This window comes from Talpa europaea, assembly GCF_964194135.1.
Source record: "Talpa europaea genome assembly, chromosome: 2".
Taxonomy (NCBI): Eukaryota; Metazoa; Chordata; class Mammalia; order Eulipotyphla; family Talpidae; genus Talpa; species Talpa europaea.
Genome location: NC_140068.1, coordinates 149,903,491 through 149,930,989, shown reverse-complemented (window position 1 = coordinate 149,930,989; position 27,499 = coordinate 149,903,491). Strand labels below are relative to the sequence as shown.

Below are 27,499 nucleotides of genomic sequence, written 5' to 3'. Positions count from 1 at the left end.
GGGGAGCAGAAAAGGCAGATCCACTGAAATACACTGTTGAGGGGAGCAGCAGGCGAGACCAGAGAGGTCTGCTGCACACTATGTGGGTTAGCTCCTGGCTGGGAATAGAACTCAGGCTGCAGCAGTGATAGTGCTGAGACTTAATGCCTGGGCCACTTGGGAGGTAGCTTTACCCCTGCAGTCTTTCCGATGCTGAACATGCAGGAGGCGCCAAGCAACAAAGAAACACTGAGCCACACCAAGATGACCTAGAACTGTAAGCAAGCACGTGCTCACCACCAAGATTCCACAAGCCAGAGGACTTCAAACACAGGGAATACCCGACTGGTTTTACCTCAGCCTGTGACAGCTGCTCTTTCAGTTTCTCTACTTCCTCCCGCAGTTCCCGGATGACTTTTGCATTGGGATCCTCATTCACCACGGCATGATTAACAATCCTTTTGGCTCGGTCTGCATATCGTAACGTGGAGAGGGTCTCTTCATAATTGTCTGCGGCTGGGCTGATGGTAGCGATCATTGAGGTCTGGCTGTTGCCCCCCAAATTGTCCTGCAAGAAATGTCAAACAATATCTTATGCAATGAGGGCCACTGCATACACAACATGTATGATGAAAACAGTCAGCACAAATGTGTGACATTGTTATTTTCGAGTGTATGACCTCTTATTGTGTGACATTATTCTCATAAGAAAGTGGGGTGGAAACAGATTTGTGTTTCACACATCGTTTTTTTTTTTTTTAATAGAGGCATGCTTTATTTATTTGTTTTGCTGGTTTGTTTGTTTGTTTTGTTTATACAAGCACTGGGTACAGTCAGAAGCGCGGGAGGGTGAGAGAATTCACCAGAGCCAGAGCGGGGAGCAGAGCAGGCAGAAGCACTGAAGTACACTGCTGAGGGGAGCAGCGGGCGCGGCAGGAGAGGTCTGCGCGCCATGTGGGACCCTCCTCCGGAGGCCGAGGAGCAGTCGGGGATCGAACCGGCGCCGCAGAGGCCGCAGGCAGCTTCGCAACCCAGCGCTCAACCGCTGCACCACCGGGGAGGCCCCTCACACCCCTCACACATCGTTTTATGACAAGTGAAGTGTGGCCTCGTTGGAGTCACAACAATCAATAATGTTTATCAAACAGCATTATAATGGAAAAAAGGCAACAGAGACAATTTTGGCTCCGCATTCCTAGGAATATGACACCAGCACTGTAAGGAGTTCATTGTGTATTTGGTTAGTTCTGCACACACCTTTCAGCTATCATCACTGGAAAAGCCAATTTTTAGCTGGAAATGAACCCTGGCAGAATAATTTACCTTAAGAAGCCAAGTGAGGACTGAATCTCGATAAGGCACAAATTTGTTTTTACCCTTGCCAGCTGCCTGGTCAGCCAGTGATGATATAACCAATCCCAGGGTTGTAAGTGACCTGCCAAGAGAAAAATAAAATAAATGAGTTTAATGGAATGCTTATTTTGTTTCCCCCAAATAATAATCCTTCCATGTAAAAGGTATAAAATATGCAGAATCATGAAATCCCAAAGTTGATACAATCAAGTCTACACTAATTTTTCAAGAAGCTGAGAAAAACAAAAAGCTACTCCATTAATTGCTATAAGAACCTAGTCTGTTCAATCACAGACTAGATTGTGAAACATACATTTTGGAATCTGGAAACAAACACTAAAAAAGATCACACTGGCCAAGTTTTAATTTATTTCCAATAATATATTGCAAATCTGAACCCTTTATTCTTTGGGTCTCATTTGGACTCCACTACACCTCACAAGAGTTGTCTTGTTCATCTGCTAAAAGCCGACATGTTTTTTCAATGCAGAGCCATTAGTTTGCAAAAAGCACCACCACCCAAGCAGAGGGCAGCATATAGCTACTCTTTCAATATCTGGTGCTCAAAGAAGCAGTCCTATCACCTGAAAGCTGGTAAGACATGCAGGCATGCAGAAGTCAGGCCTCTCTGGTGGCACAAAGGGTTAAGTCACAGCACAATGAAGCTATCTAAAGCCTCTGCAGCACGAGTTCAATCCCCAGCCAGCCAGGGAGCTACCCATATGGCACAGCAGACCTCTCCTGTCTTGCCCGCTGCTCCCCTCAGCATGTATTTCAGTGAATCCACCTGTTCTGCTCCCAACTGTCTCTGCTCCCAACCCCCTCTCTGCACCTCTGGCCTATACCTAGCTCTTGTATGCATAAATAAATAAATCTTAAAAAAAAAAAAAAAGAAATGCAGAAGTTGTCCCAGGCTTACTGAATCAGAACAGTATCTCCAGGTTTAACAACCCCTGGTTAAACAATACACAAAATTACACAGACACACACATTTAGTTGTTTATTCTGTGGTTTCCTGCTCGGACCAGAAGCATCAGCATAACTAGGGAGCCCATCAGACATACACCTCTTTGTGGTCACCTCACATCTACCAGATGCAGCTAGTGCGACCCAGTAACCTGTACTTGCAAGGGTCCTCCAGGTGATTCTAAAAATGAAGCTAGAGTTTGAGGACCATTGGTCCATGCTAATGAGATTTCCCTGGCAGTTATACATGTTCCCCACACTCAGAGACAAGAGCACCATGAAAATAACAGATTTGTGATTTTGAGGGATGAAGAGCATCCTCATGTGTCATGGTTAAGTATCAACCACTCTTTTAAAAGGAATTCAATTGGGGTCTCCCTGGTGGCGCAAAGGGTTAAGCATCACACTATAAAGCAATCCACAGCCTCTGCAGCATGAGTTTGATGCCCGGCTGGCCAGGGAGAAAACCACATGACACAGCAGACCTCTCCTGACTCGCCCGCTGCTCCCCTCAGCAGTGTACTTCAGTCAGTCCGCCTGTTCTGTTCCCCACTCTGTCTCTGGTGAATCATCTCACCCCCACACCTCTGGCCTGTACCCCAGTTCTTGTATGCATAAATAAATCTTTAAAAAATAATAAAATAAAAGGAAGTCAATTGGATCCACAGTCTAGCAGTCAGAAAACAGCAACCTCTGTATGTCTTACAGGATTTGCAAGGAAGGTTACATGGTAGCCCAAAACGAAGATGTTTTCTAAATGGCTTAAGAAATTAAATGTTACTATTTATTTATAAAAACAAGAAAGGGTAAAGATCAGCAAGTGACCAGAGGTTAGAAAGTGAAGATTAGACAGTTTTCTAATGTTAACAAGTGATTTCCAATTAAATACACTGAAAGGGAAATAAAAGCATATTCCCCACAAAACTGAACTCCCCAAAGGCAAGTCCCTGAAAAGTCATTGAAATACAAAGCAAATTCAAGAGGTGCAAGGAAAATGAACTGGAATTTTAATAACTACCAGCTATGACTGCAAAGTGACATAAATATGTACCTCACGACATTTAAAAATCAAACAAGTCCAACCCAAGAGAAAGAAAAACATGTCCATACAAAATGCTGTCCATGAATTTTTCATGGACATGATTAACACAACATGGAATCATTTCCCCACCCAGCCGTCTCCTTTCTTCAAGGGCTGAAGTGCCACTTTGTCAAAGTAGTCTCTGCTTGTTCATCTGTGAATCAATAAAATAAACTCTGGCTTCTGGGGGGTTGGGGGGCGAGGTAACAAAATGTTCTTAAAACAATAATCTCTTTCATATCTTTGGTAATACCTCTATTATTGCTGGATGATTTTTTTTTAAATTTCACCCATAACACTTTTATCTAAATGTTATCTTTAAAAAATAGGGATTCTTGAAAAGACATAATGATCACATCACTCAAAATTAAAAGTAATTCCTGGGCCTCCCTGGTGGTGCAGGCGGTTGAGCACTGCACTGTAAAGCTGTCCACAGGCTCTGCAGTGCAGGTTCGATCCGGAGGCCGGCAAGAATCCCACATTGTGAGGCAGACCTCTCCTGTCTCGCCTGCTGCTCCCCTCAGCAGCGTATTTTGCCAGTCTGCCTGTTCTGTTCCCCACTCTGTCTCTGGTGAATCCTCTCACCCTCCCACGCATCTGGCCTGTACCCCGGTTCTTGTATCAATAAATAAATCTTAAAAAAAAAATACTTAAGTGAAAGAAGCCAAACACAAAAGTAACTCTCCTGGACTGAAAGTATCCCTGCCAAATTATATCCACTAGAAACCTCAGGATATGCTTTTCTTTGGAAATAAGGACCTTGCAGCTGTAATTAGTTAAGGTGAGGTCATTATTGACTAGGAAAGGCGCTAATCCCAGGCTGGTGTTTTATGAGAAGGCCATGAGAAGACACACAGACACAAAGGGGAGAAGCCAGGGGCAAGTGGAGGCAGAGAATGCAGTGGTGCATCTGCAAGCAGAGAATGGCAGAAACCACCAGGAGCTGGGAAAGAGGCATAGAACAGGTTTCCCCTCCAAGCCCCCAGGAAGGAAAAACCCTGATCTCTTGATTTTTGGACTCCTGGCAGCCAAAACTGTAAGAAAATAAATTTCTCTTTGTTTAAGCTATCTAGTCTGTGACCTCTATTATAACACCAGGACACTAACACTGGCACATAGTGTATGATTCCATTTATATGAACTATCTGGAATAGACAGACCCATAAGGATGGGGCGGGGGCTGGCTGGCTAGGGCAGGGGTTCAGGGACAAGGGGAGGGACTTGCACACAAGCTTCTTTCTGGTCATGAAAATGTTTTAATATTACATTGTGGTGATGGCTGCACAGCTTCATATGTAATAAAACTACTGAATCATATATTTTAAAATAAGCTATATACTGTGTGAATTATTTTTTTTAAAGGTTTATTTATTTGTTTATTTATACAAGCACTGGGTTCAGTCAGAAGCATGGGAGGGTGAGCGGATTCACCAGAGCCAGAGTGGGGAGCAGAGCAGGCAGACTGACGAAATACACTGCTGAGGGGAGCAGCGGGCATGGCAGGAGAGGTCTACGTGCCATGTGGGACCCCGGCAGCCGGGGATTGAACCGGCGCTGCAGAGGCCGCGGGCAGCTTAGCAACCCAACGCTCAACCACTGCGCCACCAGGGGAGGCCCTGTGTGAATTATTTTGATATAGCTGTTATAAAAAAATGCAAGCAATTTTAATCACTTCTCCCAAAGGTAATAATTTTGAGAAAGAAAAGAGCATGTGACATATCTGTGTCATATGTATGACATACATATAGAAATAGAAATATATAGAAATATAATAAATGTAATATATTATTATTATTGTTAATATCAGTAATAGGTAATATTAATATAGTAAAACAAATAGAAATAGAGGAGAGCAAGGAGTTCAATAACAGGGGAAAAACCCCACATTTCTGCTTTAATATAGAATATAGGGCACTTTTTACACTAATGAATTATTTGCATTTCACACCAATTATTTACATCAAATGATTGGCCATTACCAAGAATAAAATGGAACCATTTTCAATGACATTCCCAGGTGCATTAGAGAGTTCCAGGACATAAATTCAGGTCTCAGAGAAGGTGAGTCAAGGAGAATCTGGGAGCAGGAAGGCTCCCTGCTCCTTCCACTTCCACAGGCAGGTGGAGCAGCAGGCTGTTTTTCAGGTGTGGTTCCCCGAGGAGATGGTCTACAGCAACCTGTACCTCCCAAGCCCTGAACAGGCCACCGTGGTACAGCAACAGAGTGCCTTAGCCCTCCAAATGATGGGATAATTTGTGCTTTAAAGCTCTTAAGAGCTTATGGAGAAATGAAGCTCCTAAATCTACACCCCATTAAGCAGACACTAATGTCTGTGTGAAGTCCCTGACAGGTCTGCTTAAGAGGATTATTAACATACCAGCAAAAGAAGCCCAAGTAGTAGCCTGAGAGAAACATGTAGCTTAGGAAACATGTCAGTGATTTCTTCAGTTTTAGCACTCAACTGAGAACTGAGTTTAAGGCTTAAGAAGCCATGTGTGGACCTATCAGGCAGCGGTGTCAATGATTTTACTTACTTTTTAGTACCCACTTAGAATGTGCTAGGTATTGTCTAAGGACTTGACAAGCCTTAACTTATTTAATCCTCATAATAGCTTTCCCTGGAGGGCTGTTTCTTCAATCACATTTTCCAGCTTAGGAAACTGAGGCACTGAAAGGTCAAGGAGCAGTTTATAACTAAGGAACTGTGGTGCCTCCTCCATGAAGCCCTCCCTGACCCATCCAGCTGTGCATGCACCCCCTTACTGTGTCCTCAATGCAACCTGGGTGTAAGTATGGCATTTAAGGTAGTAAGGTTCCCTCCAAAGGTCTGCCTTCTCCACTGACCTTGAACTTCTGGAGGCCAGGGTCCCATCTACTCATCTCTGTGTTCTTTTGCCCAGTGTTTAACACATGTTTGTTCAATGGATTGAACAGTGCAGGTCCTTATCTCTTACCTGAAATCTCTGGGGCCACATACAGCTTGAATTTCAGAATATCCTGGATTTGGGGAAGTTCAGTTAACTGCACTATGCATGATGTCCAGCGAGATCTGGGAAGCACCTCAGAGTAAAATACTTCTATAGTAACTTGTACAGTTACTGTAGATGAGCATCTACTCATCTATAGTAAATATTCATCTACAGTAAATAACTCATCTACAATTGGTAAGTGTCAATGAGTTACTATAAATGGTAAATAATAGAAAAAACTAGCAATTGGGTCTTCCTGGTGGCACAGGGGTTAAAGTCTCAGCATTATCAAGCTCTCACATGAGTTCTATCCCAGGGAGCGACCCACATAGTACAGCAGACCTCTCCTGTCTCGCCTGCTGCTCCCCTCAGCAGTATATTTCAGTAGATCCACCTGTTCTGCTCCTCATTCTGTCTCTGATGAATCTCCTCACCCCCTGTACCTCTGACCTACACCCTAGTTTTATACGCATAAATAAATCTTAAAAAAAAAAAGACTAGCAATAGCCTCAAGAGAGTTCAGGGAGGCTTTACCAAGTAGGGAGCGAAGAAGAAAAAAGTATTTGGTTTTAGAGCTCTTTGGATTTTGGAATCACAGGAAAGGGACTGAGGGCTCCTATTTCCTTGATGGCCTCTAAGGCAGCCATGCAGATCTCATGGCACTATCTTCCTGCAGGAGATTCCTTCAGTTACTGCATACCGATACTACAATGAGAACCTGTGGGGTACCTGGGGGGGGGGCACCTGGATCCTCAGTGGGGTCCTAGTGCACAGGCGCCAACTTGTGGCATCACAGATGTGAGGGGTACAGAAAATAGCACTGGACTGAGGGTCAGGGGAAAGCGGTCAGAGGCAGCTCCACCCCTTCAGAGCTGGTTATTTTGGGAAAAGCACAAGACCAATTTGGCCAGCATCCACAGGCTGGCAAAATGTGTCATACAAGTCCCTGCTTAAAAGCTGGGTTATGAAAATTTTTCAGCATTATCTGGTTAAGAAATTTTCCCTTTGCTTTTTCAAATGAAGTGACTTACGTTGCCTTGAGCTGTGTGTCCTCGAGGCAATCAGGTAACACATTACCGCAAATGCCCAGATGCCAAACGAGATTTATTATGTTATGCTTCTGGGGGTCAGAAGTCCAGAGTGTGTCTCACTAGAGCTGTCCAATGGGCTGTCTTCCCTCCGGAGGCTGCAGGGAAAACTCTATTTCCTTGCCCTTTCCAGCTTCTAGAGGCTGCTTGCATTTCTTGCCTTGTGGTCCCTTCTGCCATCCTCAGGCAAGCAACGGCCAGTCAAGTCTTTCTAAGCCCACATCACCAAGACTTTGAAGTTCCAAGCTCCCCTTTCCATGTGACCCTTATCCTTGTGATAACATCAGTCCACCCAAACAATCTCCGCATCTCAAAATCCCTTATTTAATCATGTCTGCAAACTCCCTTTGTCTTAGAAGGTTTGTCTTGCTCAAGATTTGGGACTTAGTACCTGGACATATATGAGGGGCCAGAAGGCAGTATTCTGCCTACAACAATATCCAAATATCTTCTGCATCCCCAACATCTAATGCAGTCCCAGACATATAGGAAAGATTTAATATGATGCTTGGCTTTATTCATGTTACTGAAGTGTCTTCAACCATCAGTTTCCTTATCTTGAAACAGACTGAAAAACAGATATTATGAGCCTCACATAAAATAATGCAAGTGAAAATGCTCTAAAATCTGTAAAGACTCCTCAAAATGAAGATCATATTTCACAGACTAGCAGTAGGGAATACACATGTCAGTTTGTGAAAAGGCTCGTGTATAACAACACAGAGAGAGTAGGTTGCTAAGAGAAGTCCATTCAATCCAACAAGCCATTGTGGAAAGAGCCAGTTAGAGACACATTTTAGTGTTTGCATTTAAGGGGCATTTAAATGAATATTTACACTGGGACAAAAAAACCAATCAGGGCTCTTAGGCAAGTGAAAAGCCAGGTCACCCAAAGCAGAGCACCCCAGAGCCAGAATGCCTGCAACCAAATCCAAGAGCTGTGTGACCTTGGGCACATTATCTAACTGCTCTCTGCCTTGGTTTCCTCACCTGTAAAATAAGAATAAGAGACCCAGGACCTCCCTGGTGGCTCAAGGGGTTAAGATGCAACCTTCGAAGCTATCTGCAGCCACTGGAGCATGAGTTCGATCCCTGGCCAGGGAGCTACCCACATGGCACAGCAGACCTCTCCTGTCTCCCTGCTGCTCCCCTCAGCAGTGTACTTTGGTCAGTCTGCCTGTTCTGCTCCCCACTGTGTCTCTGGTGAGTCTTCTCACCCCCCCATACCTCTGGCCTGTACCCCAGTTCTTATATTCATAAATAAATAAATCTTTACAAAAAAAAAAAAGAATAAGAGACCCATCACTAATACTGACATGAGAAGCATCCAGAATAGCTCTTGTACACAATAAGAGGCCAATAAAAGTCAATGAGCATTATCTCAAAGCCAAACTAAATTCCCACAAGTTCACAGTAGAGAATTTCCAGGTCTTCATAAGAGGTGAAGGGCTGGCTTGGCTCAGCACCAGTAGAAAACCTTGGACAGGTGACAATGTGTCACACTCCCCTTCCTGCCTTCCTTTCCATTCTGGTCCTTATGTTCATTTTGGAGTGAGCGCTGAAGCGCTGGCCTGGGCTCCTACAATGCTCTGTCATGAGAGAGCTCAAAATCCTTTGTTATTAGAGCAGGAGATGGGATGACTGGAAGATTAAGTCCCGAAAGCAGTCTTTGCAATGAGAGCAGCTGCGTCTGATAGAGGGGGCGATAGTTTACTTCTAATTTTAAACTGTTGTATGCTGAAATTATCATGTGTTGAAAGCATGTTAAAAAGCAAGCATGTTCCCGATTATATTACTTCCTTCACCTTCTGTCCTAAACAAAACCCTAAGTTATTATGTCTCAGAAGAAAAAGATTACAAGAGGAAACTAAACAACTTTCTGCTGAATAATGATCATGGTTCTGCTGTTATACAGATTATAAAAATAGTACGACTATGAATGAATATTGACTTTGCATGCTGTGTGCCAGGCACTGTTCTAAGCACATGATGGACACTTAGTCTCCAACAATTCTAGTGAGTAGGTACTATTATCATCTCCCTTTTACAGATGAGAAGGAGAAGCACATAGAGGCAAAATCACTGGCCATGATGCACATGCATCGAACAGGTGACAGAGGCAGCATTAAACCCCGCATTCAGCCATGGGTGCACACTCTGAAGTACAAACTCTGTTTCCTCTTCTGCTGGGAAGCAAAGTGACTTCCTCTGACATGCCGGGCCATCCTGGGACACTGCATTGCTAGGAGAACAAGTCCTTCACCTGTCTGCCCCTGCCGCCCCTTCCATGAGGATGCCTACCCGGTGGTCTCCCTGCTACCCCCACACTCCCTGCCCTGTTTGCTCAGCCTTTGCTGAGTGCACTGCTGGCACGCAAGACATAACGTGAGATTTCAGTCTGGCAGTTATTCCATGTGCTGCACTCAAGGTATTGATATTTATTTATTTTATATATATTTTTTACATCCTTTTTCATTTTTGTACAATGTATGCATTTTCATCTTGGTTATATTCCCCATACAGTTCCCATCCCCCTTATTTTGACCCTAAACCTTCCTCAGTACTAGCCTTACAAAGGGATTCAAAGCACTTTTTTTTTTTCAGGATAAGCTTCCTGAATTCATCTGATATATGATTCACAAAATTGTGATTTGCATTTACATAAGACTTGACATGCAGTGGGATGCTGAGTGCCCAATTGAGCAGGGCTGGACCATGGAGCTCTCCATAAATAAACCTCTTAGCACAGGCAGGCGCTTCTCAGCAACGCAGGGCATGGAAGCTCCAGAGACCCTGAACCACCTGCGACGAGAAGCATCTGCTCCTGATCACACAAGAGATGCCCCCGACCCGGGTGAACTCCGAAGTCCCCTCGGTTGTGTGAGAACCATGGCTTACTTGTTAATGTTGCTGCCTTCCTTCAGTCGCTCTCCTGCGGCTCCTGTTTTAGAAACTCTTTCGCTGCCCGCCAGGTCCACCAAGCTGACCTTGCTGACTTTTTCTCCCGAGTTCTAGTCGTAGGGAACAAGAAACAACATACATGAATGAATGTCAGAGTCATGCAGGGACCTCCAGAGATGCCCACACCACAACTGGGGGCACCTTTTGCAGTCCCACTAGAATGAGGCAAAATGAAGTGAACTGGTCAGGCTTTTTGTGCCACTGGGTTCTCTGGCTCTCACTTGTGGCCTTGATCATGTTGGTGCACCCGAGAGTGTGGGTGTGGGGTGCCTGATGGTGGACACCTGGAACATGGGTGTGGGCATGCGTAAGTGTGCACACCTGCACCTCGAGGCCAGGGATATTGGGGCGGGTCACTCAGAGACGCCTATGGGAGGATGAGTGTTTACAGAAGGGAGACCATGAGAGAATGCCAGAGAGAGCCTAGAGAAAGAGTACAGATTCTGGGGGTAGGAGGCTTGCCAGCCTCCTGGGCCTCCTTTGGCTTGCATGCCAGCTTCCCTGCCTGGTGTGCCTGTGCACCTGGCTCCCTGAGAGAGCATCAAAGCCTGTAAAATCCACAGAAGGCTCCAGGACTCTCCTTTATCTGCCCAAATCGACAGTGAACCTGCCTGCAGGCTTGCCACAACAAGTCTCAAGAAGATTTGAAATGGTCAGACGCATTATTTGGACAAGGAGTTCACAGCAGAAGGTTAAAACTGGTGTGGTAACTAGCATTTCGTTTTGCTGCTAGGTAGTGAGTACACTTGGATTTCTAAAATAGTTAGAAAGTTGGAGATTTTATATGCTCCCGAGGAGACACTAAGATGTGAGGATGTCCATGCATTGGAATCAAATCCCTCTTCTTCTGACAGTGTTTTTTCCAGCTACATGTTATGGTTTTCTCTTTCCTCTCGCTTACTGGCTGTGACACGGACCCAAATGCTTTTAGTGAAATTTCAATAAGAAACAATCCACAGTAAAAGTTATAATGGTGACATCATGCACCATTAGGAGTTAAAACAAGAAATTCAATTAAAATATTTCAATAAAAAATAATTTAAAAATTCAATTGGGAAAAAAAAAAAGCAAATTAAATGATTTCAGTGAAGTAGCTCATCCAGTGAGCAGAAGAGCTGGAAGGAACCAAATCCAGCCAGGAAGACTTTGCCCATGCAGGCACTAGGAGGTGTTTTACTGCCACCAAAGGTGCTGCCCAACTCTCACCCCAGACTGCAGGTCATAAAGAGTCTGCGTGATTATGATGCTGAACACAGCATGGGAGCGGCTGCTTTCTTCATTCATGTTGGTTGCAGCTACTGTCCGGGACTTATTCCCCTCAGACATCAAAGACTCAATATCCTAGAGGCAAAGCATAAGGAAAACATTATAAGCAAAACACAAGAGTACCCTCCTGCCTCTCCTTCTCTATAGCTTCTTTGCCTCCCTCCTCGAGCCCTGTGGCTCTCCAAGGACAGGGAATATTCCTTATTCATCTTGGTATACCTGCTTCAGAACAGGTGGGACCCATGGGCTTTTATACAGGGTTGGATGAACGAACCTTATAGGAAAAGTATTTCCTGATTTTACATACAAGGATACTGCAGTTCACAGAGGTCAAATTACTTTTCCTACATCTAGTAAGAGGCAGAGCTGGGATGCAAATCACAAGCTTCCTGACTCCTGCTAATAAGAGGCAGGGTGAGCTGGACACTGACCCCACTCACATTGAGCTAAAAACCAGGGACCTCAGCAGGGGGGCTGACCTAGCACCTTTAAACCAGAGAGGTTTCCATATATTTCAGAATCAAGTATTTTTTAAGCGATGCCTATACTCTATTTCTGATTTAAGCAAGATTAAAAAGTCTGCATTTAAATCGCAAGGGGGAGGTACCTCCAGATTAATTTTGATCACACTGAGTCTGAAATGACAACGAGGCAAACCCAGCACACTGATAGCACAACTGAGCACAGGAATGGAGTTGCAATAGGTTTAAATTTGGCCATTTTTAGGCAACTAAAAATCAGACATTCTGCAGGGGTAAACAGGGGAAGGAAGAGCATAAGGGACGGACTATGGTGATGATGCACGGGTGACATTTTGGGAATTTTATGAGGTCTATGCCTGAGAGGAGAAAGCAAATATTGTACAAAAATGAATGATGATGTAATATATATATAAATAAATGCATTTAAAAATAAAACAAATAATAAATTTGGCTGGTTTAGTTTCAAAGGACATCACTCAGGGAGAATAGTTTCAATGGAGTGGTTATTAGTGAAGACACTCAGCCACCTCGAAACGTTGCCTCTCTAAGCCATACTCCCCAACAAAGAAGGTTGACTGTGTGATTTAGACCGTTTCTTTTTCTGTGGGATGTGTCGATTCGGGGCTTCTTTCGCTACGATCGATGGTATCATTAAACTATGAAGCATCCACAAAAAATATATTCCACATCACTTACACACGACATTTTCCACTGCCATTTTTTCCATCCATCTAAAGAAATGACACTTACCTCAAAACTAGTGACTGCCAGTTGCGACAGACCATCGACATATGGACCCAACACTTTATGCTCTCGAACTTTAAGAGACTGTCTACTCCTTGAAGAGGAAAGAGAAGGGAATAAATGAGTCAGATCAAACTTACAAACTTTCTTTTCAAGTACTCGGCAACTAAGATGGCAATTTCATAATAATTTTTTTAATGATCAAAAAATATTCAAATGCCACTTTATTTGGATTAGCAAAATAGCATTCCTTACGAGGAATGTCTTTTATACTCTGATTTCTATTTAAAGTAACAACACTATTTAAAAAATTATATGTATACTCCCAAACTAAATGGCCAGCACACAGAATACTTGGTTAGGTGAACTTCAGTTTCATAGGCAAGGAAGAAGGAAAACAAACAAACCAAGAACATGTCAGGTTGAATTTAACCTGAAGGCTCTATTATGTGTAATCACATTCTCAGTAAATAATGTCTTAAATTGTTTGACTGAGTAATAAACAATATTGAAGTGTTTAACTTTTCACCTTTTCAAGCCTACACTGATTTATGTTGCTTTGATGCTGGCAGTTTTATACAGAAATTGATATTACAGGACAGCACTTGTTTACAGTTATTGTATTTTTCCTATATTGAGCATTGGCTCTACTGATGATGACTTCAGGGCTCTTGAGTTTTTCAATAGGACTCATTTGAATAACTGATCAACAAATAATTGAGATTAAAGCAAATCTGTATATTGTGTGAGCATATGGGTCACCTTTTAATTGGCACCAGATTATTAATCATTTTCCAAATCAGGAGTCAGTGCTTGCTTGGCATCACTCAAGTGTGGACAAAAGGAACTAAGAACCACTTAGTGATTCCTCAAGTCTTGGCATTGTTCCCTCGGCACTTATCAGTTATCCCTCTTAATCTTGTAAGAACCCCATCAAAGTAGGTTTCACTAACTATATTTTAAGGAGAGAGAATTCAAAACGAAGGGTGAGCAAACTCTGCTCTACTCTTTTTTTTTTTAAGATTTATTTGTGCATGCAATTTGCAGCAACATGGATGGCGCTGGAAGGGATCATGCTCAGCGAAATAAGCCAGAAAGAAAAAGAAAAATACCGGATGGTCTCACTCATAATAGGAATCTAGAAAACTTAAATAAGGGACCAGGAAAATGAATAACTATAAGAAAGAAAAAATCAAAATCAACAAACAACTATGAACCAGAGACACACTAAGGGGGGGCAGTGGAGAAAGGAGGGATTGGGGACAAAATAAGGGGGTTGCAATTGTATTGGGAATATAAAAATAAAATTAAAAAAAAAGAAATACTCAATAAACATGTTAAAATCTTAAAAAAAAAAAGATTTATTTGTGCATACGAGAACTGGGTTGTAGGTCAGAGATGAAGGGGTTGAGAGGATTCACCAGAGACAGAGCAGGGAGCAGAACAGGCAGATCCACTGAAATACACTGCTGAGGGGAGCAGCGGACGAGGCAGGAGAGGTCTGCTGTGCCATGTGGGTTACCTCCCTGGCTGGGGATCGAACTCATGCCACAGTGGCTGGCAATAGCTTGATAGAGTTGAGACTTTAACCCCTGTGCCACCAGGGAGGCCCAGCTCTGCTCTACTCTAAGCAGGGGTGGACCATACACATCTTCAAGGGAGCTACTCCGATGCACAAAAATCCAGACTCAGCTCACTCTCCTTGCACAACCAGAACATCTTCAATGCTATTCATGAGCAAGGAAAAGTCCAACTTGCACAACATCAAGTGCCTGTGATGGTGTTGAACACCTGGAGTTCTTGTACACTGCTGGTGGGGATGCAAAGTGGCTTGACTGCTTTGGAAAACAGGTTGACTACTATGGCTGAAAATCCAGTATCTTGTAACCCACAACCGCATCCCTAGATAGAGTCCCTAGAAACTCCTGCATTCGTACAGCAGGAGACTTGTACAAGAATGCTAAGAGCGGCATGGGAGTGAAAAAAAGGAAAAATCACACAAAAGGCAGGTAATGGTATAGAAAGCATGGCAAATATATAAAGGCAGGCTACTGAGCAGTAAAAATGAATGCATTACTATTTCCTAGGTCAGAACAAAGGAATCACTGAAGGGAAACATAGCAAGTCACCACAGAACACAGACACTATGATGCCGTTTACACAAAGTAAAAAAATCATGCAAAATTATGAGGAAACTTTAAAGAACATAATGAGGACCAAAATTCATAATAGTAGCTAACTTGGGGAGGAGAGCGAAAAGGAATGAGACCTAACAACAATGTATAGGGACTCTCAAAAATATCCAACATATTTCATTAAGTCAAATGGTGAGAAGGGCAGTTGTCGATTTTATTTTTTTCTTTATACCTCACCTGTGCTAAAGAGTTAACAACTTTAAAGTAAACAGAAATATTTCCTATGATTGGTTCATTTCCTTGCCAGCCCTAATTTTGATCTTATACCTTTGATTATACCCTGACATAGCTGCTAAAGACATATGAAATATTATTATAATGATTTGAGATAGTGTTTGTTATGTTACGTAGAAATTTCAGAATACTGACTTGTAGTCTGAATACACACACAGGCTCAAAACAGACCTAAATGGGGACTTCCTGGTGGCACAGGGGTTAAAGTCTCAACTCTATTAAGCTATCGCCAGCCACTGCGGCATGAGTTCGATCCCCAGCCAGGGAGATAACCCACGTGGCACGGCAGACCTCGCCTGGCTCTCCTGCTGCTCCCCTCAGCAGTGTATTTCAGTGGATCAGCCTGTTCTGCTCCCCATTTTGTCTTTGGTGAATCCTCTCACCCCCTGCATCTCTGGCCTGTACCCCAGTTCTTGTATGCATAAATAAAATGAATCTTTAAAAAAAAAAACCTCAAAGTATTAAGTGCAGTTTTTTTATTTTTATTTTTTATGAATTATTTTATTTTATATAATTTTTACATCATTTTTCATTTTTGCATTATGTATGCATTTTCATTTTGGTTATATTCCCCATACAATTCCCACCCCCTTTTTCTGACCCTAATTCATCTTCTCCTGCCCCCCACTGTAGTGTGTCTCTGGTTTATAGCTGCTTATTGATTTTGTCTTTTTCCTGGTCCCTTATTTAGGTTTTCTAAATTCCTGCTATGAGTGAGACCATTTCTTTTTCTTTCTGGCTTATTTTAATGAGCATGATCCCTTCCAGCTCCATCAATGTTGCTGCAAATGGCATGAGTTTATCTTTTTTGATTGCTGAGTAATATTCCATCGTGTATATGCTCCACATCTTCTTGATCCAGTCATCTATTTTTGGATATTTGGGTTGTTTCCATAGCTTAGCTATTGTAAACAGTGCTGCTATAAACATAGGGGTGCAGGTGCCCTTTTGAATTAATGTTTCTATGTCATTTGGGTAAAAACCTAGGAGTGGAGTTAAGTGCAGTTTTTTAAATGGTAGGATTATAGGTCATTTGTATCCCCTGTATGCTTTGGAGCCTACATTCCTATATTTTTACATATTTTCCAAATTTTTTCCAAATACAAATTTACTTAAAAACTTAAAAGTAAAAGGCCTTCTCCTTCCTCCAGTGAATCAAGCTTATGTGATTTTTAGGATCTAGTTTTTTAAAAATATAGATGCCTGGATTACCCCTTGGGTCTACTGAATCCTACCTTCTGTGTGTGGGTCCCAGTCCAGTGTGCCTTAAAAAGTCCCCCCATGGGAACTGTAGGCACAGCCAGGCTGGGAGGTTTCAATTGTTCAACTACTTCAGCTCCAGGTTAGAGATGCTGCTTTCCAGTACGAATGGAATGCCCAATGTGTCATTCTTCACTCCATTTTTATAAATAAACCACAGTGACCAAAATAATACCAATAGTTCAAACACCTTATTAAGTGGCAAGTGTTAGGAAGTTAATACCTAACAATAGGATTAACTATGTAAACCGGTCTACCAACAGGCTTTGAGACACCCATGATGTGTCAGTAAAGGAACAGAAACCAGAGTCGTAGCCGAGGGCTCAAATAAATACATTCATTTGCAATTTTCACTTTAAGATCACTTAAAATTATTACCCCTTATTACAAGCCTAATTTCCGTCACTCACTTACCCTTTGGGGTCTAAAAGATCCCGAACTTTCTCATTATAAATTTCCATGTAGGATACTTCGACTTTAAAGGTCTGTGACTCATTTTGCTCCAAAGAGATCCTTTTAAATAAAGCACAGCAAAGCCTGGGGATAAGGCCCAGCTGCTCAGCATTGCCCATCATGGAGAAGGATTTTCCTGAGCCTGGAGAAAAAAGAAAGGATAGAAAAGAAAGCAAAATACAACGCCTTAACTGCATAAGTTGTTTTTTTATTATCAGCCAAGGTCACACTGCAGAAAAGTACCCAAACTCGATCCTTAAACTCAGGCAACTCTTTCCATCATACTCAAACCTCCTGTCTGATCCTGGCAGCAAGATATGGAAAGCACCTCATTATAGAGGAGTGTGTACAAATATACCATTAAAATAGTCTTTATAGTAAATACTGACTATATAGGCTCAAGTCCCATTAATGGGACTTGATTTATAAAAGTATTTATTGATCTATTTATTTAAAGTATACATTGATTTATAAAAACTGATGTTCATAGATTAATGACTGGGTCCCTGGGATGTTTCTGTTCTGCTTGTGGGTAACACAAGCCTACCTCTCATATATCATTACTCTCTGTCCTAGTGAAAATCCTTTCTATGGATGAGACTAAGTTTTTCTATATTTATTTTTACTATCACATTTATACTGTAAACTGGTAATTATTTTTCAAGTTCAAATGTAGGCTACAACTATAATTTAGGAAAATGACACTTAATAGTTTGAAATTAGCTATGCTCATTAACATTGAAATGACTCAATTACCAAAATACTCAGCCTTTAAAGCGATAGTTAGTTTTGACACCAATTCAGTGAAACCCACAGTATGAACCATTTTTTTTGTCACTTCCCAGAGTGTTTCTTCTATTTCTATGTTTTCAGAAATGCATATTTAACATCAGTGTCTGTAAACAGAAATTACTTACCTGTCTGTCCATAAGCAAAAATACAAGCATTGTACCCCTGAAAGGCTTTTTCAAGAATCCCTTCTCCAAGGCACTTGAAAACCACTTCTTGACCTAAAAATAATTTTAAAAAATTAAAAAAAGAATGATTTTTCTGACATATCTGTATAAATAACTAAGTCCTTGAAGACATGAACAACATCTTCTCAATTCAAAGAGATGTTAGAAGTGTATCATATGCCTGCTCTGTATAGGAATCTATATGTTGAGAGGTTGATATATATATATGTTTTTGTTTTTAAGTGTTAAAATGGAAGGGATTTTATTTTTTCTTCCCTTGGCCATTAATTCATTCATTTTTGCTTTGTGAAAAATTGCTATTTAAGTATCAGTTTTACATCCTTGCTAGTGTTTTGACAATATAAGATTTCCTCGCTCGCGCCACCCCAGTCACAGACCTATGGTTAGTTTTAAAGGCTTGGCTTTTTAGTTTCTCTATATTCCAAATATAGATGATATCACCTGGTATTTATCTTGTTCCTGCTGGCTTATTTCACTTAGCAAATGTATGCAGTTTTGTTTATTCTTCTAAACTGTGGCCCAGGACCAACTCATGAGTCTACCGATTGTTTTTGTCTAAGAAAGTTCTCTAGGCATTAAAAGTTTTCTTTCTATTGTCACTGGGCCATATGGAAGCATCACTCAAATGCGTTTAAGCACCACTCAAATGGGTCATGACTTAGTATTACAATGTTGTTAAACATGAATCGTCTTATCTCCCTCTCTGGATTCCAATGAATGGAAAGCACATTGAACGCATCTTGGTGCATGCATGCATGTCTACAGAGCATGGTGTTAGCTCATGCCAAGTGAGAAACTGTTGGTGGCTGCCTGAACTGAAGTGCTGAACATGGGCACTGCAGATGCACACGCACCCCTCACTGTGTTTCCCAGTGGCTGCAGGGACAAGTTCTCTTCCACAAAACTGTCTACAACTTACTGCAGCTCTTGAGGGCACTATGTCCTAAATTAGGCAAATGTCAGACCAAGGAGCAAAGGTGAGTATCTTTGAAAACACTTAAGTGTGTGACATATACTACTCTGAAATTGTTGACTTTGGAGCATAGATTCCCACCATTAAGAGAATCAACATTATGTTTTCCTTCTTCTGTGCTCTAACAGCCCTTAGGACATTCCCTATTACAGCATTTGCAGAAATTACTGGTTTAAGCACCTTGTTCTTCCTCTGGAATGAGAACCCCTCATTGATGCCAGAGACTATAATCTGTGTATCTTTGTTTTTAATCTCTTGTAATCCCAGTGCTTAGCACAAAATGCGCAATAAATGTTGAGAGAATTGAAGCCATTTAACCTTTCTGTTCTAGATGACTATTCCTTTCATATCTGGAAATATATGAATAAGGTTTGGTATGTTATTTTATGCAAGGTTGAATAGGATCTTAGCAGTTGCGTGTTACACTGTGACATATCCTGGTTTCAGAATGAACTTCTTTAAAATGTGTCAACATAGGGCATCCCTGATGGCCTAAGCTTAAGCCTCAGAGCTATCACCACTAAGGCCCGAGTTCAATCCCCAGCCAGGGAGCTAACCCACATATGGCGCAGCAGACCTCTCCTGCCTTGCCCGCTGCTCCCCTCAGCAGTGTATTTTAGTAGATCTGCCTATTCTGCTCCCCACTTTGTCTCTGGTGAATCCTCTTACCCTGAGCCCCCTCTGTCACCTGTGGCCTACACCCCAGTTCTTCTACTAATATCAAAATAAAAAGTGTCAACACAAAACAAGAGGTAACACAGTCAGCCATTAGGTTGGCATAAAACAAAACTTTGACATCAGATATAGCTGGATTGAGGAAATAACTGTTTTCATAATCTGCTGGTGGAAGAATAATCACCTGTAGCCATTCAGAAGGAAAACTTCCCAACACCTATAAAAGGCAACATGCCCACACCCTAGCCCACTGTGAGGCATCTGCCTTAAACACACTCCCCCAAGGGGCCATGGTAATAGAATGTTCATGAGCACCATTTACAATGCTGTGAATCAGAGCAGAATTAAATGCCCATTAGTCAGGGAGTGGATAAGTAAAATGTGACTACTTTGCATGACGGAACACTACACAACTAAGCAAAATGAGCCAACGAAATAAGTCTGTGTGTGTTCACAATGCAAGAATCCAAAAACAGTAAGAGAAAAAGTCAAATTTAGCTTGTGTATATAATGTAAAAACTCATATTGTGTGTGTGTAAAATATCTATGGGTGTAAAGCTTAAAAAATGGATTGATAAAACCTGATTTTTTCGATTTCTGACTTCTGACATCTTCATGGAGACTGGCCTTAAGAGAGATTCCAAACATGCTGGCAGAATATGTGATTTTTTTTTAAATTAATTTATTTATTTATACAAGCACTGGGTACAGTCAGACGTGTGGGAGGGTGAGAGAATTCACCAGAGCCAGAGCGGGGAACAGAATGGGCAGACTGACGAAATACACTGCTGAGGGGAGCAGAGGGAGAGGCAAGAGAGGTCTGCACGCCATGTGGGACCCTCGCAGGTGGCTGGGGATCGAACCAACGCTGCAGAGGCTGTGAGCAGCTTTGCAGCCCAGCGCTCAACCACTGCGCCACCAGGGGAGGCCCAGAATATGTGACTTTTTTTTAAAAGCAGGTAGAAAGCTATAAGGTCCTTAGACTATAGTTTGCTAACCCCTGCTATAAATGGATGAGTAAACACAGAGGAATATAATGTCCATTATGCCCTTTTTACCCCATTCACTCCCACTTCCTATAAGAAAGGATTTTTATTAGATGCGTGTTTATCCTTTCATTGTTCCAATATTTGCAAATACAGGAAAACGGTAGATTTTCAGTCATCCCTCTGCACTTTCTTTATTTCTCCAAATCCCATAACTCCTTCTCCACTTTGCTGGATTACTTGGGCATTCAGCCATATTCATACTTAAAAAAAAAAAAAACTCACTTCCCTTTGTACAGTTGCATAGTACTTTACTGGGAAGAACTGCCACAGATGAATCAATGCACTTAACTGGGCATTTCTGTGGTTTCCTTTTTTTTTGATTTTAGATTTTGTTTGCATGTGTGACATTTTATGCTTATACTGAGGACTGTAGACAAGATGTGGTTTCACTAGATGGAGGGGTACATGCAGTTGTAAACTTATTACATGTTGTTAAGTCCCCTCCATATCTACAGCAGTATTTTGTACTCCCACCAGCAAGCTGTTTTCCTAGCGCCTCACCAGTGATGTAAAAGACCAAACTTTAGGATTTAGTCTGCTCTGTAAGGCGAGAAATGATATTTTAGTGTAGTTTTAACTTGCATTTATTTTTGTACAAGTGAAAAAGCACATCTTTTCAGACATTTAAGGACGAATTTTATGCTTCCCTGTTTCCTAACCTTTGCCTACTTTTCTTGTGGGTGGTAGGTTTTACTCTTTTCAAAGCCTGGACACTTACTAAACATGGAGGAGATGGGCCTTCTGCCTTTGTTCATCATTTCTTTTGGCTTGGCTTACTATTATCATGCAATTTTTAAATTTTCTTTTTTTAAAAAATGTAATAGAAGCTTAATAAAAAATTTTCTTATGCCATTGGTCATTTTTGTACAGTATTTGCTTTCTCCCCTCAGGTGCTGGCCCCATAATTCTCCCATCACCACAGCACCTGTGATCCATCACCACAGTCTCTTGTGCTCTTCCCTCCCCTATTTTGACCCCTCCTCTTCCCTGTCCCCTGCTGGATGGCTCAGGGCTGTGGTCTGTCTGCAAATTTGTCTTCTTCCTGACCCTTTGTTCGGTTTCCCTATATCCTCCTATAAGAGAGACCATCTGATACTTTTCTTTCTCCTTCTGACTTATTTCACAGAATATGTGATTTTTAAAATGGGTGTAACCACAGCTTTCCTAAAGACACAAGTCTGCTATGAAGACTACCTACAGGTGTGTGTGCACACTTGCATGTGTGAACCTACAGGTGCACACATATGCTCTCAGAAGAATAAGGTGTTGTCAAAATTATCATCCACTGAACATACCCTTTCAAAATCACTGTTATGATGTGGTTACATATGAGTGTCTTGGGCTCTCTAGCAAGTATCTGAAGCACCCTGTTGCTGGTCTTTCATGCACACTCATCCTTGTCTTACTGACATTTTCTCAAAGGACCTTCCTTATCCCCCACGTACTCCCACACCCATTCTAAAAGGCAAGCCTGCAATCTGGAGCCGAACCCTGCAGTGTTGAAGACTGGGAATCAAACAAGGCCTGTGTTCATTTCCGTGAGAACTGAGGGTGGCTCAGCGAGACCCAAACACCACCGGAAGGTGTGATAAAGGCACCACTTCCTTGGCACCAGGAGAGGGATGGACAAGGTGGTTGACCTTCCACCCTGGTTAACCACCCCCCAAGAAAGGAGTGGAGTGATGATGCAGGCAAGATACTTTACAACTTGGCTAGCTCTAACATTCTGACTGTAATTCATGATTTCAATTCATATGTAGCAACCTGAAAAAAGGCAAGCACTTGAGTTGATGAAAGGACTCAACTGCAGAGAAAGACTGTGGTCAAGGAGCTGGCCAGGGCTATGAGGAGCCCATCAGTTAGCCAATCAAGAATTCTATCTGCTCCCATGACAGGCAATGAAAAGCAGCACTTTAGGTCCCTGCTCCTGATGCTGAGCAGGTTAGAAATGGGAGGAATTACTTCCCTGTTTTTCTTTCAAGAGCAAATCATATCTGTTTCTCTTTCTGGCAGGCGTGGTCTTTTCAATCACAATGGATTTATGACATGTCAAGTGGGGAGGGGGAAGCCCAAAATATATCTACTCTAATTGCATGAAAAATAAAACAAATGATCAAAGAATTCCTCAGGATATAAAAAACACAAGAATAAATTTCAGTTTAGACTGTGTCCAAATTACTGCAACTACTAACTAGGATATGAATCAACCCCTTAAATTTGTACACTTTTATTATTTCTGCTACAAAGGAGAAAAAGTATTTTGACCAAAGGCTCTGTTTGCAACAAACTTTATATATTTTATATCATGGAATCCCTCCAGTCCCTGAGCATGCTTGGTATGGATTGTGATGGCGAAGCAACTGTGGCTCTGAAAATAGATACGTATTTATATGAATCTACTTACCTCTGAAAGGTAAGTCATTTGCCCAAGAAGACACCGTGAGCAAGTAGCAGGGCCTCCACCTGTTTATACCAACTCCTGGACGCAGAGGCTTATGCCCATTCATCATCAGGCCATATCTAAATAAGGTCTGGCAGCCAGCTAGGCTGATTGATCTCCCAGGCCATCCTCAAATATCTGTATCTTTCCCCTTTTGCCATGAATTTGTATGCTAACTGACCAATGTTCTCAACGTAAAATGGTTATATATAACAGAAACCCTTTGTCTAGAGATGGGTGCTCAGACCTTATGGGGCTACCCAGGTCTGGGACCTCATGCAGGAATAATAAAGCTTCTCCTGACCTCCCTATTCCTGAAGTACCGCTTGTTCTTCCCTTGCCTGGGTAAAAGGCTAGAATTTATTTCTGCAACAATCAAGGCTGATGCTGGCTACCCTGGGTCTCAGCTGCTCCTTCCTGAGGTCCCCAGAGTTATTCTGCAAACCCCTAGAAATCACTACACTGCCCCATATCTATTTTTTCTACCATTTGATTGTGAGCTTTGAAAAGAGGAATGGTTACATCTTAGCAGAGTGCAGGGTACACGGTGGGCACTCTTATTTCACTCAACTACCATGTGTTTCAACACTGCTGTTCTCAGATCACAGGGTATTCAACTCAGGACCCTGTTTTGCACTAGTGATGTTTGAGGCATCAGACTGTTGCTTGTTGAACTTAAGAACAATTGTTTAATTGTATTCAGCTTTACACTTCAAAGTATGACTGTTTTTGAAATTCTGATGAGCTCCTAAAGACTACAGTGGCCTTTGTTCAGTGAGGCACTGGGAGGTGAATAGACTTGTCAACATAATAGCTACAAATTAGGTAATTTTGGTAAAAATTATAGGGTACATTATTACTGACACCCCCAATAATTTCCTGAACTTTAGAAACAAAATGTTACCAAAAATCATCTCTCTGATTTCCAGTAAATATACATTCTTTTCAAAAAGTCAAGTTCTTGGGCCTCCCCTGGTGGTGCAGCAGTTGAGCGCTGGGCAGCGAGGCTGCCCGCAGCCTCTGCAGCGCCAGATCGATCCCCGGCCGAGGGTCGGGCGAGGGTCCCACAAAAAAAAAAATAAAGTCAAGTTCTTTTAGATATTTATTGCTACACTTGACAAAATATAATTCTGTTATCATACTTAATAAAGTTTTAGTTCTAACTAGGAAAAGAAAACATTCTGGGAAATACAAAGTAATATTCAAAAAGATATAAGACAATTAATATTGTGTTCTGGAAAATAATTTTTCTCCTTTCTATTCTGAAACAACTATCCTTAAATACAATTTATAAAAGTGTAGGCACAAAAATGAATTGCAAAGTTCATGTATTTTTTACAAATCTAAGCAAGACCGGATTCTAAAGAGACCAAAATACATTTTATCGCTGACTTTATGCTTTAAGGGAAACTTAGTCTTTTAAGAAATAATGAATATTTTCCCACCTCCACAAAGACATATCATCATTAACATTTTTTAATAATTGCTTAGCTTCCTGCTGCATACATAACTGGTGTAATCAGTTGCTTTTAAGGATATTAGATTATTTCCTTTTTCTGCAATATTTATTCTCACATATTTATCTTAATTTTTCCATTAACTTCACTGGGCAAAACTCCAAAAACTGAAGTTACTAAGTTCTCTAGAAACACAAGGTCTTTTTTCTAAACCACAACAACACTGGTTGTTCTTGGTTGCTGACTAAAGTCAATAGACAAAAAAGCCTCATCTTGTTAAATTAAAAATTTCCTTTATTTTGTTTATTGCCCATTTGTATTAATTCTCTAGTGAACAATCTGTGTCCTCTGTTTATTTTTGTTAAATCAATTGGTTTTAATCATTGATTTTTTTCTTATTATTTTAACATATTCATTACATATTAAGGATATTAACTTTAAAAAAAAAGATTTTTATTCATGCATACAAGAGCTGGGGTGTAGGCCAGAGGTGTGGGGGGTGAGAGGATTCACAAGAGACAGAGGGAACAGAACAGGCAGACTGACAAAATACACTGCTGAGGGGAGCAGCGGGTGAGACAGGAGAGGTCTGCTGCGCCATGTGGGTCACCTCCCGGGCTGGGGATTGTACTTGTGCTGTAGTGGCTGCGGATTGCTTCATAGAGCTGAGACTTAACCTCTTGCACCACCAGGAAGGCCCCAAGGATAGTAACCTTTGATTTGTCATGCTTTGTATATATTTTTTCCAAGTCTCATTTATTTTTCAGTCTTCCCTTGTTCTCTGTCATACAAAGAAGGTTCATGTCTTTTATCTTTTCCGAAGATTGTTGTCTATGGTGTACGAGGCATTTCTGGAATCCTTTTGGACCACTATTATCCCAAATTCTCCAGGTATTCACCTACATTTTCTTTTAGTGTTATCGTTTCTGTCTTTTACAGTTTTATTTTTAAGTGTGAACTCTAGTCCTCACTAGCTGTGTGGCCCTGGGCAAGTTCTTGGTTTCTTCATCAATAACACAGGAATGACAGGAGCTACCTTATTGGGTTGCCGGCATGGTCTAATAAGGCCCAAAGCATAGCACTTGCAACAATGCCTGGGCAGTATAAATCTGGACTACACTTTAGTTAATATCCATTATTAATATCACCTCATAAATCTTTAATGAACTGTAATTAATTTTGGTGCACAGAAGGAGGTAACCATCTATTTTTCCTTAAAATAGTTCTTCTATCTTTGCAACAATTTTGAGGCAATCCAACTTGAAAAAGAAAAGATACCTATTCTAGGGGGAAAAATTTAAGGCATCGTTTGTGACTACTTTTCTAACGCTCCTAGAGATACCACTTAAAAAATTCCACTGACTCTCACACATGAGAAAAGAGAGGGTGTGTGTGTGTGTGTGTGTGTGTGTGTGTTGAGTCATGATGAGGAGAAGAAAAAGGAAATAGAGCATGATTTGGGCCAGGATCTGCCACCCATGTTGTCAGGGAAGGAAAAATATTTACTGTTCCCTAACAAGGGAAGACATTAGGATATCTCAGAAAGGTATGTGGGGGAAGGGAACCTCACAGCATAAATCACATCAAAAGAATTGTGAATGGAGACATATTCTATAAAGTCCCCCTTATTCTATTCTGGTGCCTCTAGCTGTGTGAATCCCTGGCTGGGGCTATCCTTAATCACTTCGTTGGTTCTGTGACATTCAGGGCACCACTGACAGAATAAGAAAGTATTAAAAAGGCCATCTGTGAAGCAAAGTCTAAAAACGCACCACTGACTTCACACAGCCCCCTGCCCTCAACAGGACCAGCTCTCCACTGCACGAATGATTGCTACATTCTGGAACAGAGAGGAAATATTAATTGTCAAAGAAGCCTTCGCGGGATGGTAAGGAGAGGCTGGTTTATCAAAAAGGGAAAAGATTTTTCATTTTTGCTTTGTTGGTTTCTATTTTTTGAAGCTAAAAACAGAATCTTTTTAACTAATTTTTTAAAATTCATTTTCTTAAATCATTGTTCATTTTTGGACTGTACTTGCTTTCTCCCCTCAGGTGTAGTCCCCGTGGTCTCCCACCACCACAGCGCCCGCGATCCATCACCACAGTCCCTTGTGCTCTTCCTTCCCCTATTTTTTTAAAAAAATATCATTTATTTATGCATACAAGAGCTGGGATGTCGGCCAGAGGTGCGGGGGGCGGGGCAGGGGGTGAGAGGATTCCCCAGAGACAGAGTGCGGAGCAGAACAGGTGGATTGACTGAAACACACTGCTGAGGGGAGCAGTGGGTGAGACAGGAGAGGTCTGCTGCGCCATGTGGGCAGCTCCCTGGCCGGGCATCGAACTTGTGCTTCAGCGGCTGCGGAAGGCTTCATAGTGCTATGTTTAACCCCTTGCACCACCAGGGAGGCCCTTCCTCCCCTATGGTGACTCCCCCTTATTCCCCTCCCTATGCTGTATGTCTCAGATCCATGGTCAGCTTGCAAGTTTTGGTTTCTATTTTTTTTTTTTTTAACACAGCCCTCCAGTTTTCAGCATAGGAGAAAATGATTTGCCAACTGCTTTTCAAATCTTGGTTCATCAAAAAAGGAAGCTGCTGGGCCTCCCTGGAGGCGCAAGGGGTTAAGCACCGCACTATGAAGCAATCTGCAGCCTCTGCAGCACGAGTTCCATCCGTAGCCAGCCAGGGAGCAACACGCATGGTGCAGCAGACCTCTCCTGACTCGCCCACGCCTGCTGCTCCCCTCAGCAGTGTGTTTCAGTCAGTCTGCCTGTTCTGTTCCCTGCTCTGTCTCTGGGGAATCCTCTCACCCCCTGCATCTCTGGCCTGTACCCCAGCTCTGTGTGCATAAATAAATAAATCTTTAAAAAAAAAAGAAAAAAAGAAGCTGCTTATGCTG

At 41.9% G+C, this 27,499-nt stretch overlaps 1 protein-coding gene across 1 annotated transcript in view; it reads right to left on the bottom strand.

Moving 5' to 3' along the window:
• Positions 1-27,499, bottom strand: part of KIF13A (kinesin family member 13A) — a gene marked incomplete at both ends in the record, with an annotated part of 200,407 nt that overhangs the window by 65,242 nt on the left and 107,666 nt on the right. Inside the window, 7 exons of the mRNA XM_084259533.1 lie at positions 335-547; positions 1,303-1,414; positions 10,336-10,448; positions 11,605-11,739; positions 12,897-12,984; positions 16,994-17,174; positions 17,950-18,042. Of these exons, the coding sequence (XP_084115659.1) occupies positions 335-547; positions 1,303-1,414; positions 10,336-10,448; positions 11,605-11,739; positions 12,897-12,984; positions 16,994-17,174; positions 17,950-18,042 (935 nt within the window). The remainder of the gene's footprint in view (positions 1-334; positions 548-1,302; positions 1,415-10,335; positions 10,449-11,604; positions 11,740-12,896; positions 12,985-16,993; positions 17,175-17,949; positions 18,043-27,499) is intronic.